Genomic DNA, 19,483 nt, shown 5'->3' with positions numbered 1-19,483 from the left:
GGTAAAATAAGACAATCGTAAACTCACAAATCTTAATACAATATTCTTTTCTAAAGTTGTCTGATATTTATAGATGTACAGCAATTTGAATGCTACTGCTGATACTTGGAGAAAAAAATCATTATTCTTGGTGTACATCACAAAGCTTATAAGAATAAAGTCACTAACCATTTTTGACAGATAACCAACCTAAGGCACACAAAAACGGTAAATATTAAGGTAGCACTTATACAAGCATCAGGATACAACCATGATAAAATTATTCCAGAGATTATTATATAATGCTAACAACTTTAATGTGCTAGGGAAATTTCTTTAAGACTTCCAACATCTTCAATCTGAAAAGCTGTTTCACTGAATTCTTCCCAGCATTGGGTAAAATAATACCAATTCTACATAGACTCTTCCACAGATAAGTTGTTTCATGGAATTTTAAATGTTAGGTAATCCAAACCACATGGTTCCTGCCAACATTGCTGACATCTTCTATATTTCTCATCCCCCTCTCACACCACTCCCTCACAGCTATACTCTGGTTGACTGGATGGTTCCTTACCATTAGGACTGTAGCTCAAAAGTTATTGCTTTAGAAAAGCCTTCTCTGATCACCTTAAAACAGCCTCACTCCCTCCTTTCTATCACAGTATCCTATCTTTTCCCTCACTGCACTTAAATCACCATTTGAAATGACCTTGTGTACTTGCTTTTTTTTTTGTTGTTTCTTCCCTTCCCAACTAGAACTTAAGCTCCATGAGAACAGAGACCTTGTTTGTTCTGCCCACCACTATTTACCCAGTACTTAAAAAAGACTGTGTGGCACTAAGCAGTCATTTGCTGAATGAATGTTGAATAATGTATGTTCTGGCTTTTCTTCAGTTCATACACGTATCTTAAGTTTATAAATCCTTTAATGGAATCTGGGTTTAAAATTAAAGCAAATCTAATCAAAACCAGTTAGTAAAATAACCTTGAGAAGATGAGGGAGCAAGAGAGAATACCTGAAAGCTGACGGTCATTAAGAACAATCAATTCATATTAGAAAAATATCTTAAGCTGTCCTACCAATTAAGCATTTTTATCCAATTGTCCTCCAATAATTGTTCATTAGTAGGAAAATCCAAAGCATTGTACAACATAATTCCGTGGATATTTCCCCTAAACTGAGCTAAGCAAAAATACATACTAAGAATTCCTTTATCTTAATTTCCTTTAAAGAAGTACTTACAGAGATCACAGATTAACATTCTTACATTGATCAAAACTGCCAAATAGTGATTAAACTTCTATTTTATTTGACTTTAACAAAACTCTCTTGGACTTTGAACCTCTGAAAGATATCAACTCCTATAAGGAAAACTGCTGGTAGGTCACAAGTTTAAAGGAGTGATAGGGCACCTACCAGAGGATCTAATCTCTTGAGAAGTTAATCAGAAGATTTCTTAGTAAAATCTGAATTAGTATAGATAGACAACTATGGTTCTTTCCCAGTGATGTATAACATCCAGGTCCTTGTCCTAGCACTCCAATCCAGGTTTTGGGGATAAAGAACAGGAAGCCAACCATGTGCCTGCAGAAAACTAACAGCAATTTAGCTGTACTTGAGACAGTTCTCATTTATTACCGCCTTCTGAAGATTAGCTGCCCTGTTACTAAAATGCACTAACTCCTAAATCCCAGCTTGCCCACTATCAGGCCATTTCTCTAACGCCCTACCTACCACAATATCAGAAACACACTTCCTTAAAAGATATGGCACATTATTAAATTTCTAGATTATTTATATGGGGCCCTGGTGGCACAGTGGTTAAAGCACTCGGCCGCTAACAAAAAGGTCGGTGGTTTGAACCCACCAGCTGTTCCGCGGGAGAAAGATGTGGCAGTCTGCTTCTGTAAAGATCACAGCCTTGGAAACCCTATGGGCAGTTTTACTCTGTCCTATAGGGTCGCTATGAGTTAGAATCGACTCAACAGCAATGGGTTTGGCTTAGTTTAGAATATTTGTATCACTGTTACCCTTTACCTGTGTTGGATATTAGAGAGCTGCCTGTACTCTCCTCATAGTATTTGGTTATAAGACTTGAGCTTTTTAATTTTAATAAGCAGTACAACTAAGAAAAGACTAAATAGATTCACAAATCATTTGTACAAAAGTGATCCATAGTCAGAGAAATAGTCACTATTATCAGTTAGAGGACATTAAGCTAAAAATGTAAATTATGAAAAAGTTCAGGTCACTTCTAGTTTTTAATAGTTAGGGAGGATGTTATGGATTGAATTGTGTGCCCTCCCCCAAAATATGTGTTAAAATCCTAACCCCTGTACCTGTAAATATGACTATGTTTGGAAATAAGGTTTTCTTTTGTTATTTTAATGAGGCCATACCAGTGTAGTGTGGATCTTAAACCTAATCACTTCTGAGTTATAAAAAGAGCAGATTAGACACAGACATACACAAGGGGAAGAGGAAGACAGACAACAGAGGCCAATGCATCTACAAGCTCAGGAACACCAAGGATTGCTGGCAAACCCTGGTGGCATAATGGTTAAGAGCTACAGCTGCTAACCAAAAGGTCAGCAGTTCGTAATCCACCAGGTGTTCCTTGGAAACTATATGGGGCAGTTCTACTCTGTCCTATAGGGTCACTATGAGTCGGAATTGACTCATTGGCAACCAGTACTAGAAGCTGAAATAGACAAGGAAGGACCTCCTCCTAAAGTCACGCCCTGAATTCGAACTTCTAGCCTCCTGAACTGTGAGAAAATAAATTTCTGTTCTTTAAAGCCACCCACTTTTGGTATTTCTGTTATGGCAGCACTAGGTAACTAAGACAGAGGGGAAGTTCATTAACAGTGACTAAAGTGAAATTAATTTTTTTTTAGAGATGTGCCTTCCATTCTTTTTCACCGAGAAGAAAAAGAAACATCTCTTAAATGGTTGTCATATACACCTATCCATTCCTATGAGTACATTCATACCATAGAATACACTACACTATCCCTGTGTCAGAGTCTTATGTCGATACTCTAACCGCCTCTTACCAGCTCTCTTTCTGCATATGATCTCTTTCCTCCAAATTTCTTCTACCCTTCCACAAACAAAATCTTTCATTTTTCTTTTCTGAATTCCCCAGCCAAAAGCCTTGGATAGTACAGATGTCCAAACCAAACCTGTTGCCTTTGAGTTGATTCCATCTCATAGTGACCCTATACAGCAGAGTAGAATTGCCCCATAGAGTTTCCAAGGAGTGGCTAGTGGATTTGAACTGCTGACCTTTTGGTTAGCAGTTGAGCTCTTGAACCACTGTGCCACCAGGGCTCTAGTACATGCTTGGTCTACCTACCCCTCCACTTCTCCAAACTCCTTGCAGCACTTAGTGTCTATTCTATTCTGTAAACATCAATACCTGGTATCTCCCTTCCTATACATGTCTCTTCTGTGAGACTGTAAAAATCCTCAAAAAATCAAGACTATAGAAAACTTTTCTTTGAATTGCCAAGGATATCAACAGATAGACTGTTATACATAATATGCAGTCAGTAGTCTGAGTACATTCATACCACAGACTATTACTCAGCAATAAAAAGCAACGAATCATTGATACACCCAAAAACTTGGATGGATTTCAAGAGAATTATGCTGAGCGAAAAAAACAATCTCAAAAGGTCACATACTGCATGATTCCATTTCTATAATAATCTTGAAGTGACAAAATTATAAGAGATGGAAAACAGATCAGTGGTTGCCTGAGGTTAGGGATGATGTGGGAGAGGTGGTAAGTGTGACCATAAAGGGGTAGCATGAGGGAGATCGTTGTGGTGATGGAATAGTTCCGCATCTTGATTGTGGTGGTGGTTACACGAATCTACACAAAATGATGTAGAACTATACACTCACATCGTACCAATGTCAAAACAAGGCAACCATTGAAGACACTGGGTGAAGGATCCACAGGAGATCTTTGCATTATCTTTACAGTTTCCTGTGAATCTCTAATTATTTCAAAGTAAAAAGTAAAAAAGAACAATATCCAACTTCATATTTATTTACTAAATATGTATACTTCCTATCTAATGTTATTCAAGTTAAGAATAATCTATAATTACTGGGATAAAGAAAATTCTGGAAACCTATTTGTTATAACCTAAACATATCTTGAGAGCTAACCGACTTTTAAAATCTACAAGCATAACTAGTAATTGCCTCTGGATATGGGGACTGGGAGGTGGGAGATCAGGGATGGAAGGGAAGCTAAATTTTTACCATATACTTTTTTCACTGAGTGAATTTTAACCACGTGCATGAATTATTTTTAAAAATCGGTTTTAGTAAATATTGAGTAAATACAAAATAAGGTTTATAAAATACAACAAATAAAGAATTATGATTTCATCTTTCTTAAACACTCATTTTAAGAAAAAAAAATTACCATTAGCTTTCAAGTCTTCTGTGTATCCTTTTCCATTTCCATTAAATTCTTTCCCCTACAGCAATAACTTATACCCTAAATTTTGTACTTATCATTTTGCTTTATAGTTTTACCATGATTATATCCTTAAACAATATATTCTTTAATTTTGCATGCTTTTGAACTTAATATAAATGGAATCTTATTGCATGTGTTTTTCTGCAAATTGCTTTTTTTCCCTACTCAACACTATGGTGCTAAAATTCATCCATGTGTATAACTAATTCATTCATTCCCACTGCTATATAATATACCATATGAATACACCACGGTTTACTAAACCAGTATTCACTGTGTTTAAGTAGAAGGTGAGTATGCTGGAACTGAAAAAAAAAAAAAAAAAAGAGGAGCATGTTTGAGATTATACATACATGCATACACACACAAGCATGCATACACATACAGTATATACTCTACTTCATGTAAATAGTTCTGTTTGGTGATATTCTTGTACTTAAAATGGCTCTCAGTGGCATAATGTCTCAATACAGATTCCTCTCTTGGATATAAGGCTGGGATTGATTTTTATATGTAGTGATTTTACCAATACACATGCGTACAAGCAGTATATAAATGTTTTGGTTACTACACATTTTTGCCATGGAAGTATTACTTTTTCAATTAAAACACACACACACCAAAAAAAAAAAAAAATCAACAGTACTTTATAGTGTTATTTTGTTCTAAAAATCATAAACCAAATACAAATTAGTGGAAATCTGAAGAATACTTACAGTCCCTTCATTATAGCACAATATTTAGTTAGGCATTTCTAGAGTGCCTAATTATAGCTAGAAGGATATAATGACAGTATTATTGAGCAAAAAATAAGAAAGCAAAAGCAAGGAAATGAAGAATTATATAACAGAGAAAACACAAATGAAAAATGTACACAATTTGCAGAAACACACTCATAACTTTCAGAAAACACAACTTACCTTTAATGTTGAAAGTCTAACCTTTCCCGCAGACCTGTTGAGAAATAAAAGCAAGGAGGTGTTGAGTAGTGGAGGTGAGAAGGGAAATATTTCTACAAACTTATTAAAGACAAGCCCACGTTTTTAAAAACACATATATATTTTGTGATTGAAAAAAGTCTTATATGCATACAGAAAATATGGAAAACATAAAAAAGTAGAGAAGAAAATTAATGTGACACATAATCTTACCACCTAGAGATTTTGGGGAGTCCCTGGGTGGTGCAAATACTTAATGCACTCAGCTGCTAACCTCAAGGTTGGAGGTTTGAATCCACACAGAGGTGCCTTGGAAGAAAGGCCTGGTGATCTACTTCCAAAAAACAAGTCACTGAAAACCTATGGAGCACATTTCTATTCTAACACACACGGGGTTGCCACAGTCGGTGTCTTAGTCATCTAGTGCTGCCATAACAGAAATACCACAAGTGGATGGTTTTAACGAAGAGAAATTTATTTCCTTACAGTAAAGTAGACTAAAAGTCCAAATTCAGGGTGTCAGCTCCAGGGGAAGGCTTTCTCTCTCTCAGCCTTCTCATCAGTGTTCCCCTGGACTAGGAGCTTCTCGGCGCAGGGACCCCTGTCCAAAGGACGCGCTCTGCTCCTGGCACTGCTTTCTTGATAGTATGAGGTCCCCCTGTCTCACTGCTCACTTCTGTCCTTTATATCTCAAGACATTGCCTCAGGACACAATCCAGTCTTGTAGATCAGGTCCTGCCTTACTAACACAACTGCCACCCATCCTCCCTCATTAACATCATAAAGGCAGGTTTACAACATACAGGAAAATCACACAGTACCAGGAATCAGGGCCCAGTCAAACTGATACACGCATTTTTTGGGGGACATAATTCAAACCATGACAGTCGGAATCCACTTGATGGCAACTGGTGTGTGTGTATATATAAATACATATACATACACATGTGCACACACACACACACACACACGTAACCCATTATTACTACAATAAATACCCTTATATATAAAATTCTGTGTACCTTCATGATGAATTTCCTTAAATACATTCCTAGAAGTGGAATACAGTACTACTTGGCTCGGGATCTACCCCCTCAGTTTGCGCAGACATGCAGAGGGATCCCTGAGAGCATTTCTTTTTTTCTTGTTCTTTTTTTAAAAAAAATTGTTTTGTTTTCTTTTCCCCTTTTTGTCTTTCTTCATTATTCAGTTTATCATCTCTCTATACTTTCCTTCTCTTCCTGTCCCCTGAATACCTGGCGCTGAGTGACATGTCTACGCTTTCTAGCCAGGCTGTACTTCACGGCCTGGGACCAACTTCCCCAGACCTTGTAGCCGCACCGGTGGGATCCCTGGGAGCTTTTCTTTTTTCTTTCTAATTTTTATTCATTTTTTTCTTCTTCTTCTCCTTTTTGTTTTTCTCTATTTCATAGTTTCTCATCTCTCCACTCCAACGACAAGCTTCCCTAGCACTCTTTTTTGTTTGTTTGTATGTTTTTGGCTCCTGTTCCTCTCTGCTCTCTCTCCTCTCTCCCATACACATCTTAGCTCCACACATCACAATCTGCCCCCTCCATCCTGCCTACCTGCACAGAGCGCTGAACATCACGCCACCAAGCAGCCCTGGCACGGCCTACTGGAACCTGCCCTGCACTGATTACTGGCCCACCCTGGTGGCCATAGTAAGTGCCAGAAACAACCCATCCCAGCAAATCCTCTTCAGCTAGACCTGCCCTGCTGTACCACATCTGAGTGACTGACCCTGCCAATTGGAGGAGGCGAAAAGTATCGTGCCCACAGATGAGCAAACAACAAAGAACACACAGCCCACCTGCTCAGACATAGCCAAATAAAACAAAAAACAGGACAAAACAAACAAACCTACAACCAATAAATGAGAAAAATAACTTCCGAATGCTCCGAAGACAGCAGACAATATCAAAACATTTACAAAAACAGGATAGGATGGTTCCAGTAGGCATCCAAAATAAAACACCAGATGACTTTCCAGTAGAAGAAAAGGCACTAGACCTAAACGATAGGGAATTCAAATCTCTAATATTCAGAATTATCCAAGAGTTCAAGCAAAAAGTAGACAAAAATGACGAAAAAATAGACAAATTCACAGAAAACACAGACAAAAAATGGAAGAATTCAGGAAAATAATGCAGGAAAAAAAAAGCCAAAATAAATTCACAAGTAGAAATCATACAAAAACAACAATTAGAAATCCAAAAGATAAATAACAAGACTTTAGAAATGGACAGTGTCATAGAAGGGCTGAGGAGCAGGTTTGAAACGGTGGAAGACAGGATCAGAGAAATTGAAGACAAACAGTTGGATACAACTCTGTTTGAGGAAAAATCATAAAAATGAATGAAGAAAAATGAAGAGACCCTGAGAATTATGTGGATACAATTAAAAGCAAAAATTTGCGAGTGATCGGAGTTCCAGAACAAAGAGAAAACACAGAGAGGATCACTGAAGAACTGCTGACAGAAAACTTCCCCAATATCATGAAAGATGAAAAGCTGGCCATCCATACAGGATAGACCCCAAAAGAAAATCACCAAGGCATATCATAATCACACTCGCCAAAACCAAGGACAAACAAAGAATCCTGAGAGCAGTTCGAGAAAAACAAAATGTCACATACAGAGGAGAAACAATAAGACTAAGCTCAGATTATCTGGCAGAAACCATGCAGGCAAGAAGGCCATGGGATGACATATATAAAACCTTGAAAAAAAATTGCCAGCCAAGAATAATATATAATATATCCTGCAAAACTCTCATTCAAATATGATGGTGAAATTAGGACATCTCCAGATAAACAGAAATTAAGGGAATATGTAAAAACCAAACCAAGCTTACAAGAATTATTAAAGTGAGTCCTTCGATCTGAGAACAAACAACATCAGCTCACGGGCTGCATCCTGGACGCAGGATCGTACCAGCCAGATACCAATCTAGGAAATGAACTCTCAAGGACTATCCAAAACCAAAAGAAATACAATAGAGAATCAGAGCAGTTAATCTGCAAATGACAACAACATCAGAACAATAAGAGGGAATAAACGGTGTAGGTATAGAACCTTCTAGTGGAGAGGAGGCAAGGTGATACCAATAATAGACTGCTTCAAACTTAGAAAGATAAGGGTAAATTTCACGGTAACCACAAAGAAAGTTAACAAAACTACTCATAAAAATAAAGAGGGAAAACATAAAGTCTCAGTAGAACACAAAACCTACAAAAACAAAAGAAATGAAAAAAAAAAAATCCACAAATAAAAGGAACTCAGCATAGGAGAGTAAGAGGACCAAAGAAAAAGTCAGCACCACAAAAAAAGCACTACAAAATGACAGCAATAACTCACACCTATCAATAATTACACTGAATGTAAATGGCCTAAATGCCAGACAGTGACAGAATGGATAAAAAAAACAGGATCCATCAATATGCTGTCTACAAGAGACATACCTTAGAAACAAAGATGTAAATTTATTAAAAACAAAAGCATATTTATAATTTGCAAAGTTGGCTAAAATGATTTGCATCATGTGCTAAGATGAGAAAAGAACAATTCATTTCACTATAAGAAACAGTAAATCATTATTTAGTACCCCCACACAAAGCTTTCCTAATAGCAGCCTTGTCAATAACATAAAAATGGCTATAATTTATTAAGCATGTGCCAAAAACTGCTAAGACTTGACACACTCTCGCTTCTTTAGTCCTCACCACCCTCCTATGAGGTGCTTATATTACTTTCCTTATTTTACAGGACAAAAAATTGAGGCTTAGGTCAGACTAAGTAATTTAAATTTTGAAGCTACTAAATAATAGGGCCAGAATTTGACCCCAGACAGTCTGTCTCCAGGGCCTACTCTCTTAACCACTTTGCAATGTTGTCTCCTTTCTGGGTAAGGTCTTAAAAGATGACGGTTACAACACTACTGTAATTGGTACCGTGAATAAGCACCAAAGTAAAGCCAATTAGAGCTGCTTCTTGAGCTGGACTACACTGAATAAATCAAAGCCTGAATCCTAACCTGCCTTTAACAACTACAATTAACACCTAATTGATTTGGCATGGCTGGGGAATGAAACGTTCCTCATATGTAAAATTTCCAGATAGATGAAGGTTCTCTTTGAGTGGCAAACTTTTGAAAATATTTTAACTACTTTTGGATTTAAAACTTCAAAAGCAGCTTGTAAATAAGTACATGAACAGGCTAATAAGCCTTGGAGTTACAGTAATCTTTCCCTTGAGAACATCTTCTTAAAGGATATACAAATTTATCTTTTTTAATGATTCAGCATAATTACCATGATCAAATACTATATTTTAATATATAATGCCCTCAGGGGACCTTAAGGTGCAGGGGATTTATCTGCCTTCACAGTAAAGGTCCCTATGCTACTATGATTGGAATGTCTGTGTTTTATAGTTTTGTGTCTATTTACTCACTTTAAGTGGTCATTTCTTACAGCTGGCCATAGGCCTGCCTTTAAAAGCTTTCCTTCCTCCCCCCTTCTAATGTGTTGCTTCTACTCTGCATTGATGGGACACTAGATTTTTAAAAAACGAAATTTTATAGGAAAGGAAGAACCTAGAGATTGTGATTGAGGGTCTCCCCATGAGTTATGTACATAACTTTAATGTAGACATTGCAACACTTTTTTTAATGGTTCAAAGTGTTTATTTCTTGTTTTCTGCTGTACAGACAGTCCCCGGATTACAAACGGGTTCCGTTCCTAAATCTGTCTTAAAGTCTAATTTGTACGTAAGTCAGAACAATTAGGTATGGTTCATATCTAACGTAAGTTAGTCAAATGTTTATCTTAGTATATAGAGTACCTTTCTAGGCATAAAAAAATTACAGAAATACTTCCAGATACACTAAAACATCTTTAATATTACAGTAATAATCATGATTTGATGTATGTCACAAAGTAGCACATTTGTTATTACGAACCATTGTACATACCTCAAATGTTTAATATAACAGGCTTTACGGGGGTTGGTTTATAACTACATTATACGTAAATCGAACTTTCTTAACCTGGCGGACTACCTGGATCTGAGAGTTGTCATTAACAAAGAAGTGGCCACCAGATTAAGTGAGGTGTTAGTAATCTTCGGTATCCCTAGACAAACACTCAACTCTACTCTATAACTCAGTCTCTAACTTCAAAGTAGAGATAATAACATTATACTATTTCAGTGGTTTATATGCCTAAAGAAACCAACTATTCATGTTCAAGTTTGGGTATGGGTGGGGAAAATGGGGGACTAGGAGTCAAGAAAATTAACTTCTACTCTTGACTCTCCCTTCAGCTAGCTGCAAGGTTTTAAGCAAAAGTTTTTAAGAGTTCCTGTAATTTTAGGACATTTTATCTTAAGGCCCTTTATTAGTTTAGGAGTAAAGATATAACTTATACCATGATTAATGATCTAAATCTCATATCCTCTGATTTCCCTTATATTTGAGATATATTATAGGAAACATGGACATAACCTGACATACACCCCCAGTAATACTCTGATAAGTCAAGTTAACTAGGAAAATAGTCCTTCAAAATGTTATAGATACCTAAATAGAGCAAATTAGATTCCTCCTTTTTACAGGTTAAGGTCAGCATTTTTTTCCCAGAAAAAGTTCAAATGCCTACATAAAATAACTCTTTTTATGCCCCACACAAGTGAAAAATATTTAAGAAAATCCTGAAGTTATATACAGTCATATTTAAGTATAGGTGGTATATTCCACTTTAAAGAAAACCTAACCAACCTAACCAACAAACATGAGAACTTCAAAAGTTCATTTTTCTTTTTAAAAGAATTTATCACAGGGTATTTTTTAATCAAATATTGCTGATGCATTTAAATATCTGATTAACAAAACTTCATTTAAATAATAAATGTGTTTCTTCAAAGTTAAGCAAAAATAATACATAACTGTAAAGTGCTAAACATCCTTGCTTAACTAATGGCAAAAAAACCCCCAAAACTTCCAACATATTAATACTAATTACAAACACACTATATCTGATTTTGCAGCACAGTTTCTGAAATTGAAGACAGTGTCTATCAACGGTACTATTAAATTTAAACATGAAAAATAAATGAGAATTTTTTGAAACAGCTTCAAAACAAAGCCTGCTTCAAAAGTAAGTGTTGGTATTCTACTTAAAAAAAAAACAACCATGGCTTACAGATCAAATATTAAAATTATTTTTGGTGTGGCTTCCACTTAGGTTTTGAATACAAAGGCAATTTTCAGATTAGTACTTCACAACTTTCAATACACATGTGCATGCCGCTGCTATCGAGTTGATTCCAACTCAAAGTGACCCTACAGGACAGAGTAGAACTGCCCCATAGGGTTTCCAAGAAGCGGCTGTTGGATTCGAACTGCCGATCTTTTGGTTAGCAGCCATAGGTTACCGTAGCTCTTAACCACTGTGCCACCAGGGCTCCAACTTGCAATACAGATAGAATATTTTAATTCATTATATCTTGTTTTCTATAAGAAAAGTATTTTCACGCACTAACTAATGTTGAGTTTATACTAACAAAGTTCATGTTTGAATATAAAGTGGTATGTGGCAGATGCTTTCTCCAGTACCTAATCCATTTTGTATTTTAATTATAGTTTTTCTTTTGCAGCTAAGGTATTGATGTGCAGTACCAATGTATTTTAATATCTGCACAATACTCACTGTTTTAAAATACTTATATGGTTTCAAAAATGTTGCTTTGGTGATTTTGTAGGATGACACAGGAATTACTTCTCTTTTAAAAACTCTGAACTGATCCAGTGATAACCTTCAGATACCTGACATAAAATTCTCATTAGACTAATAAGGTCATTACTCTCAAGGGTAGGTTCCCAGTCACTGGGATTTGGATCTGATGACAGTAACTGCAACTTATCCAAAAGTTGTCCACCCAGTTTCCATAGGAAGCAATATGCAAATCCTTTATAACTCTGACATCATAGTACTGCATTCAATACAATTTCAGCAAAACATATAAATATGCAAGCAAAGCAACATTTTATTAATCTTACATGACTGTATTTTGGAACTTGTAAAACCCAACTCTCTAATTTGGTACGGTCAATAATGTTATCCATTTACTTTATAGAAATAAAAATCAGTCCAACAGAAAACATACAACAGTATTAATTTGGAAGTAGTGTAACAACTGTGGGTTTTCTGCCACAGTTGCTGAAAGTGAGGATCCTACCTATTGATGTCTCCTACTGTTAAAGTAATTTTCAGTAATTCTTTTTTAAAATCCTAAAAGGATAAAGAAATTCAGCCAGAAGGTAAGAATAAAATTTTGTTAAGTGTTTGAAGGAACCTTGAAATCATTGAGACCAACTATCTTATTTCACGTGTGAGGAAAATGAAGCTGAAGAAGGTTAAATTAATCCATTCACTTAACATTTACCTATTGCTTACTATATACCAGGCACAGTGCTAGACGTTGGGTTAAGTGAACAAAACAGACATGGCCCTGCCCCCATGGAGTTCATGCCAAGGTCAAAAGGACTACACAGGACTAGCTTAAGTCTTGCAGCCTCTCAATCTACCTTAGTAATTCTAATGTCTCTTCATGGTTTCACATGGCTAGGCAGCCAGTCAGGTGAAACTGTGGTCTCTTACTAAATCTTTGATTTACCTAGAAATACCACGAATTTCCCAGGGAAAGGTTGGGGGTCCCAGAGGCTAAAAGGGAAACATGACATCAATCTGGAAGTAGAAGGACTGTAAATTTAGCTAACGCAGTGAAAGAACACGAGCCAGAATCAGAAGATCTGAGTTTTAGTCTTGCATCTGCTAGTAACAATCTGTGCCCATAAGAAATATTTTAAAGGAAACATGGAAGAGTTTGGAAGGATAGAATGGGCACATATCCAAGGAAAAATGCAAAAACCTAAAAGAACAGTATCAGAAAGGCTTAGAATGCACTGAGATTTTTAAAAATACCAGATACAAAGATTTTCTTTAATTTATATTCAGAACAGGAACAACAAAAAGAAAGTACAGGTCTGCTGACTCCAGGGCAAACAGTCTAGTGTAAAAGGCTGCCTCAATTCTTTGTCTCCAGTTACGATTATTGACAGTCAAACCAGAAAGGGAAAAACAAATTGTGGAATGAGGAAACAGAATCCCAAAGCATTCAAGGAGATAAAAGCACCTAACGATTATAAATGAGTTCAATCTTCCTGAGTACTCAGAATTTACAGATAAGATAGCACAATTCCTATCTAAAGCCTTTGAAGAATCAGAGAGAACAGAAGAGGATGCTGTAATGAAAACACTCTAATATGCAACATTGGAAAGCATGCAGATGCCACAAGCTACTGACAAATTCACTTGATGTTAATCCCAAGCAAAATCCTTAAACACACTGTTGTTAAATGGTTTAAGAGCCCTAGGCAAGGGAAAAGATACTGATTGTCAGTGAGCATTCACAGAAAAGAAAATCATGCAAGATTAACCTAATTTCTTATTTTTTTTAAGAGAGAGTTATTGGCCTCGAACATAAAGGAAACACTGTACACAAAAAATATCTGGATTTCAGCAGAGACTTTTACAATTTTCTCATGATATCCTTTTAGATAATAAAAAAATTTAAGCTAGAAAATAATACACTTAGATGGGTTTGTAACTGGTTTAACATCACTACTTGAGATGTGCTAATTAATAGATCAATGAAAAACCAGAAGGAAATCTCAAATAATTTCTTTAGTGCTCAATCCTACTTGATGTTCTTATTAATGTCTTGGATGAGGACACTGAGGGCATATTTACCAAATTTGCAGATGACACAGTTAGGAGGATTACTGGCTGACAGGATCCAAAAGTATTTCAACAGGCTAGAACAATGGGCCACATCTTAACATAATGAAATATAGTAGGGATAACTGTAATATGCATGATGGGGGAGACATGGCTTAATAGTAAACCATGTGAAAACATCTAGGTATTTTTGTTGATGACCTGGACAGGGTGAAGACGATGACATGGCTGCCGAAAGAGTTAATATGATCTTACGCTGCACTAACAGAACTATTATGTTCAAAGCAAGGGGAATGGTAAGTTCTATTCCTTACAGATAAGAGCACACTTAAAATATTGTGTACTATTTGGGAAATAGTATTTTAAAAGGAACACTGATGAAACAGAACATATCCAAAAGAGAGAAACCAATTTGGTGAATGTTCTAGAAACCGAGTGGAATGATATAAAGAACTAAGGATAGCTATCCTGGAGAAGATAAGGAAGAAAAGTAGCTGTCCTTGTGTGTTTGAGGTATCATACACATAGAACTAGGACTAGAACTAAGAGTACAAATTACAAGGAGGTTGACTTTTGCTTGGCCTAATGATCTTAATAACAACCAGAGTACAGAAATGGGAATGAGCTATTTCCCTGATACAGTGTTCAAACAGAAACTGAATGACACCATTAACAGGGATATTGTGTGTATGTGTGGAACACATAACCTGCTGGGGCTTCTTGTTTCTAAGAATTACTATTTTTAAAGCTACAACCTCTCCAAACCTCCATTTCCACACCTGTAAAATGAGGGAGCGAGATTAGTTGAGCCCTTCATTCAATCAGCAGACACTTACTGGTTGCTTACCATGTGCCAGGTACTGCCAGGTGTTGAAAAAAAGACCAAGCCCTTGCCCACAGAAAGGTCACAATCCCATGGGTAAGGCAAATACATGAACAGATAATTTCAATGCAATGTGGTAATTGCAATGACATTCAAGAACACGATTACGGTATCTTGGAAGTACAGAGGAGAGGCACCTAAGTGTGTGAGTGGAGGAAGGGGATATATCGGAAAAGGCTTCCTGAAAGAGCCCTTTCAGCTATTTCTACAATACAAAGTTACACCACGCTACAGAGAACTGTAGGAGTCCTGGATGGTGCAAAAGGTTAAAGTGTTCGGCTGCTAACTGAAAGGTTGGAGGTTGGAGTTCACCCAGAGGTACCTGGGAAGAAAGGCCTGGCAATCTACTTAAAAAAATCAGCCACTGAAAACCTTATGGAGCACAGTTCTACTCTGATACACATGAAGCTGCCATGAGTTGATTCCGACTCAAGGGCAGCTGGTAGAAGAGAACTGTAAATGCTTTAAAACACTAAATAAATGTATACAAAACATTTCAATCCTCTAAACTAGCACTTGCTAAAGATGAATTATTCTGTTTACTGATGGTTAGTCTAGTCTGTCCAGATAGTTCTTACATGGGAGGAGCTAGAAACCTAGTTGTGTTTTTTGGTTTTTAATTAATCAAGGAGAGCAGAGCTCTTTTGTGATTTTTGTTTTGCTCTAGGAATCCTGAAATTTATACCTAAGTCATTTGATCTAATCAAACCTATATGCATGGCTTAGCTGTTTTTATTTTCCCTCCATTTGGCATATAGTACCTTTTAACCGTTAGAGATCTTTCTACGATAAAAAATAGAAGCTTTGCCACTATAGAAATCAAACAAAAATGAATCTTTTATTTTAGATGTGGTCCAGTAGACATGTAATCAATCTAGAATCTATTAATTACCTGACCTGATCTTTGTGAAATTGGTGAATGTCTCTGGACTTTAAGATTTTGGATTTATTTTGGAAAGTATATACAGTGAAACTGCATATAGGCTGATTTTCTTATAGAAGTCTATTTTTTAGTTTAACTTTAAATTATTATCCTTAGTATACAATATTTGATATGTACAGAAGAGTGTATATATAGCATAGACATATGTAACAATGAAGCATAACAAATAAAATGAACTCCTGTGGCTTACCATGTCACCAGAGAACTATAAGACTATCGATACCAGTGCAGCTAATGCTTGCTCTAATCTATCTGCCTGCCCCTCCCTCAGAGGTAACCGCTATCACAAATTTTATTGTTCCCTTACTTTTTTGTTTTTTAAAATAGTTCCATCATACATGCATGCATACCTAAACAATATACTGTTAAGTTTTTCTATTTTTGATTTTCACTGATGCATGTCTCAGTTATCTAATGCTGCTATAACAGAAATACCCCAAGTGGGTGGCTTTAACAAACAGAAGTTTATTCTCTCACAGTCTAGTAGGCTAAAAGTCCAAATTCAGGGTGTCAGATCCAGGAGAAGGCTTTCTCTCTCTGCTGGCTCTGGAGGAAGGTCCTTGTCATCAATCTTCCCCTGGACTAGGAGCTTCTCAGCACAGGAACCCTGGGTGGTATGAGGTCCCCCTATCTCTCTGCTCGCTTCTCTCTTTTATATCTCAAAAGAGACTGACATAAGACACAACCTAATATTGTAGATTGAGTCCTGCCTCATTAACATAACTGCCACTAATCCCACCTTATTAACATCATAGAAGTAGGATTTACAACACATAGGAAAATAACATCAGATGACAAAATGGTGAACAGTCACACAATACTGAGAATTATGGCCTAGCCAAGTTGATAGATATTTTAGGGGGACAAAATTCAACCCCTAACAGTACATTTCCAAAGAAAAAAGTGCTGGACTCTAAAACAACAAACATTGCACTCTAAGATCTTAGTATCCCCACCACAGTAAAGGCTACCTGTCATGGATTGAATTATGTCCCCCCAAAAATGTGTAGGTCGTGATTCCCAGTATTGTATGATTATGTAATCTGATGTGATTTCCTTATGTGTTGTAAACCCTACCACTATGATGAGATTATATGTGATCTCCTCATGTGTTGTAAATTCTGTCACTGTGATGAGGTTATGCTGATAAGGTTTACAAGATTAACTAATGTCTTGATCCAGTCTCTTTTGAGATATAAAAGAGAGACATGGGAACCTCATACCACCGAGAAAGCAGTGCCGGGAACAGAGCATGTCCTTTGAACCTGAGGTTCCTGTGCAGAGAAGCTCCCAGACCAAGGAAAGACTGATGCATCACAAGGACCTTTCTCCAGAGCCGACAGAGAGAGAAAGCCTTCTCCTGGAGCTGATGCCCTGAATTTGTACTTGTAGCCTACTGGACTGTGAGAGAATAAACTTCTCTTTGTTAAAGCCATCCACTTGTGGTATTTATGTTAGAGCAGCACTACATGACTGAGACACTACCCTTGTCATTGCATGCTCTAGTTGTATTTAAATCTCACAAATGTGCCCACACCCACTAGTCCCGTTCTAGAGCTGCCAGATTTAGCAACTAAACATACAGAACACCCAGTTAAATTCCAATTTCAGAAAAACAACAAATACACTTTTAGTATGTTTATCTGTAATTGGAATTTAATGGGGAATCTTATATTTTATCTGGCAACTCTGCCCTCGTGCCCAAGTTAATTAGGTAGACAATTAACCCTATGATCTGTTAGTGTGTGATAAAAGGACAAAGCGGGAAGAACTGCATGACCATTGCCCTTGTATAAATACTCATCTATGTATTCAGTAGAGTTCACTGACTGGAAAGAAAATGCGCGTGTGTGTATTCGGTCAAAGCTTTTCCAGATAGTACATTCAGGCTATGCTTAAATGCAAATACCATATATGGTATTATGTACATTTATCCAAAACATTCAGTAAAGAGTAGGAAGGTGAATTAACAGTTTCATTATATTGGCTTAGATTGCAAAGAAAAAGATGGCTACTACAACAAATTGACAAAATCTCTAGATATGTAAATGACTTATAACCATTATTTGTGAAAGATATTTATATGAAACTGTTCACAGTCAATGTGTTCAAAATGAGGTTAACCTATATAGGTTAAATAAAGATCAACAGCCAACTTTCTAGCTAAGCATCAATTAAAATTATATTGTCATTAAAAAAAGGATTCAGTTACTACATATACAAAGTCATTTTAGGATACTCTCCTCATTTTATAAAAAGGATACTAGAAATATTTCAGATTAGTTATTTCTATACCAATCAAAAAAGCTGATGAGCCTCTCCAATATGAAGAGAATTTGCTTCTCAATTGTCAGCGTATTCTCTGAACATCCTCCCACAACCTCAAGTACTAATAGCTCCTGGATTTAAATGGCAATTGACAGAACCCATATAGATTAGATTCCCCAAATAGAAACACTGCCTTCCTAGCTTACTGCAAAACCCATGTTTTAAAATCAGGCATTCACATGGCAGACTACAGCAGGAGTCGAACTTGGTTTTTCAGAGCTTCTGCATTCTCTCCAGGCAATTACTGGATCATCTTTTCCAATTTTAAACTCAAATCTTCACTGCTCATGTGATATGAATTTAGGGTAATCAGGACTTAAAATCATGGTGCAAGTGTTCAAATCTACTTTTAAAATAAGAACACTGAATTTCTGTAGTTTCAAACAGCCAGCTCCCATAGGCCATCCTACATCTAGTTTCTCACTCATTAGCTATAAACAGATCCTTCTGTCTCTTGGGCTTGGTGTTTCTCTACCTTTTACCTGAGAGTTACTTGGAAAACACACACACACACACAATCTGTAAGCCTTCCGTGGATAGGGAGCAATTAGTGTACAGACTACTCTACATTTGCCACCTGCTTCATATTCAACGAAACAACTAGAAACTCAAAGAATCACCTCCTAAATTAAAATATACATATATATTATCTCATACTTAAAGGAGCCCTGGTTGTGCACTGGTTAAGCACTCGGCTGCTAACCAAAAGGTCTGTGGTTTGAACCCACCTGCCACTCCGCAGGTGAAAGATGTGACAGTCTGCTACCGTAAAGATTTACAGCCTTGGAAAACCTGTGGGGCAGTTCTACTTTGTCCTACAGGGTCGCTAAGAGTAGAAATCAACTCAAAAGCAGTGGGTTTATCTCGTACTTAACATCCTCATTTCCAGACTTCTCATTATACTGGGTGAAAAGAATATTAAAAAAAAAAAACAATTGGGCATCATACAGAAAATGAACTGACAAGGTCTTCTTTTCTTCCTGTTAGTAAAGTGACTCACTTTTTTTGGGTGTTTTTTTTTTTTTTTTTTTTTTTGTCATGCTGAATTCTATTTGGTTGGCTCTTCTGAAAAAGTCTCTTGTAAGGTTG

At 36.6% G+C, this 19,483-nt stretch overlaps 1 protein-coding gene across 2 annotated transcripts in view; it reads right to left on the bottom strand.

Moving 5' to 3' along the window:
* WDR44 (WD repeat domain 44) overlaps positions 1–19,483 on the bottom strand; it is an 82,813-nt gene that overhangs the window by 45,638 nt on the left and 17,692 nt on the right. For both annotated transcript variants that reach the window (XM_023734480.1, XM_004379803.2), the window contains exon 2: positions 5,405–5,438. In XM_023734480.1, coding sequence (XP_023590248.1) covers positions 5,405–5,438 — 34 coding nt within the window. The remainder of the gene's footprint in view (positions 1–5,404; positions 5,439–19,483) is intronic.

This window comes from Trichechus manatus, unplaced genomic scaffold, assembly GCF_000243295.1.
Source record: "Trichechus manatus latirostris isolate Lorelei unplaced genomic scaffold, TriManLat1.0 scaffold00068, whole genome shotgun sequence".
Lineage (NCBI taxonomy): Eukaryota > Metazoa > Chordata > Mammalia > Sirenia > Trichechidae > Trichechus > Trichechus manatus.
The sequence above is the reverse complement of the archived record's forward strand: the minus strand, read 5'-3'. Positions and strand labels throughout refer to the sequence as shown.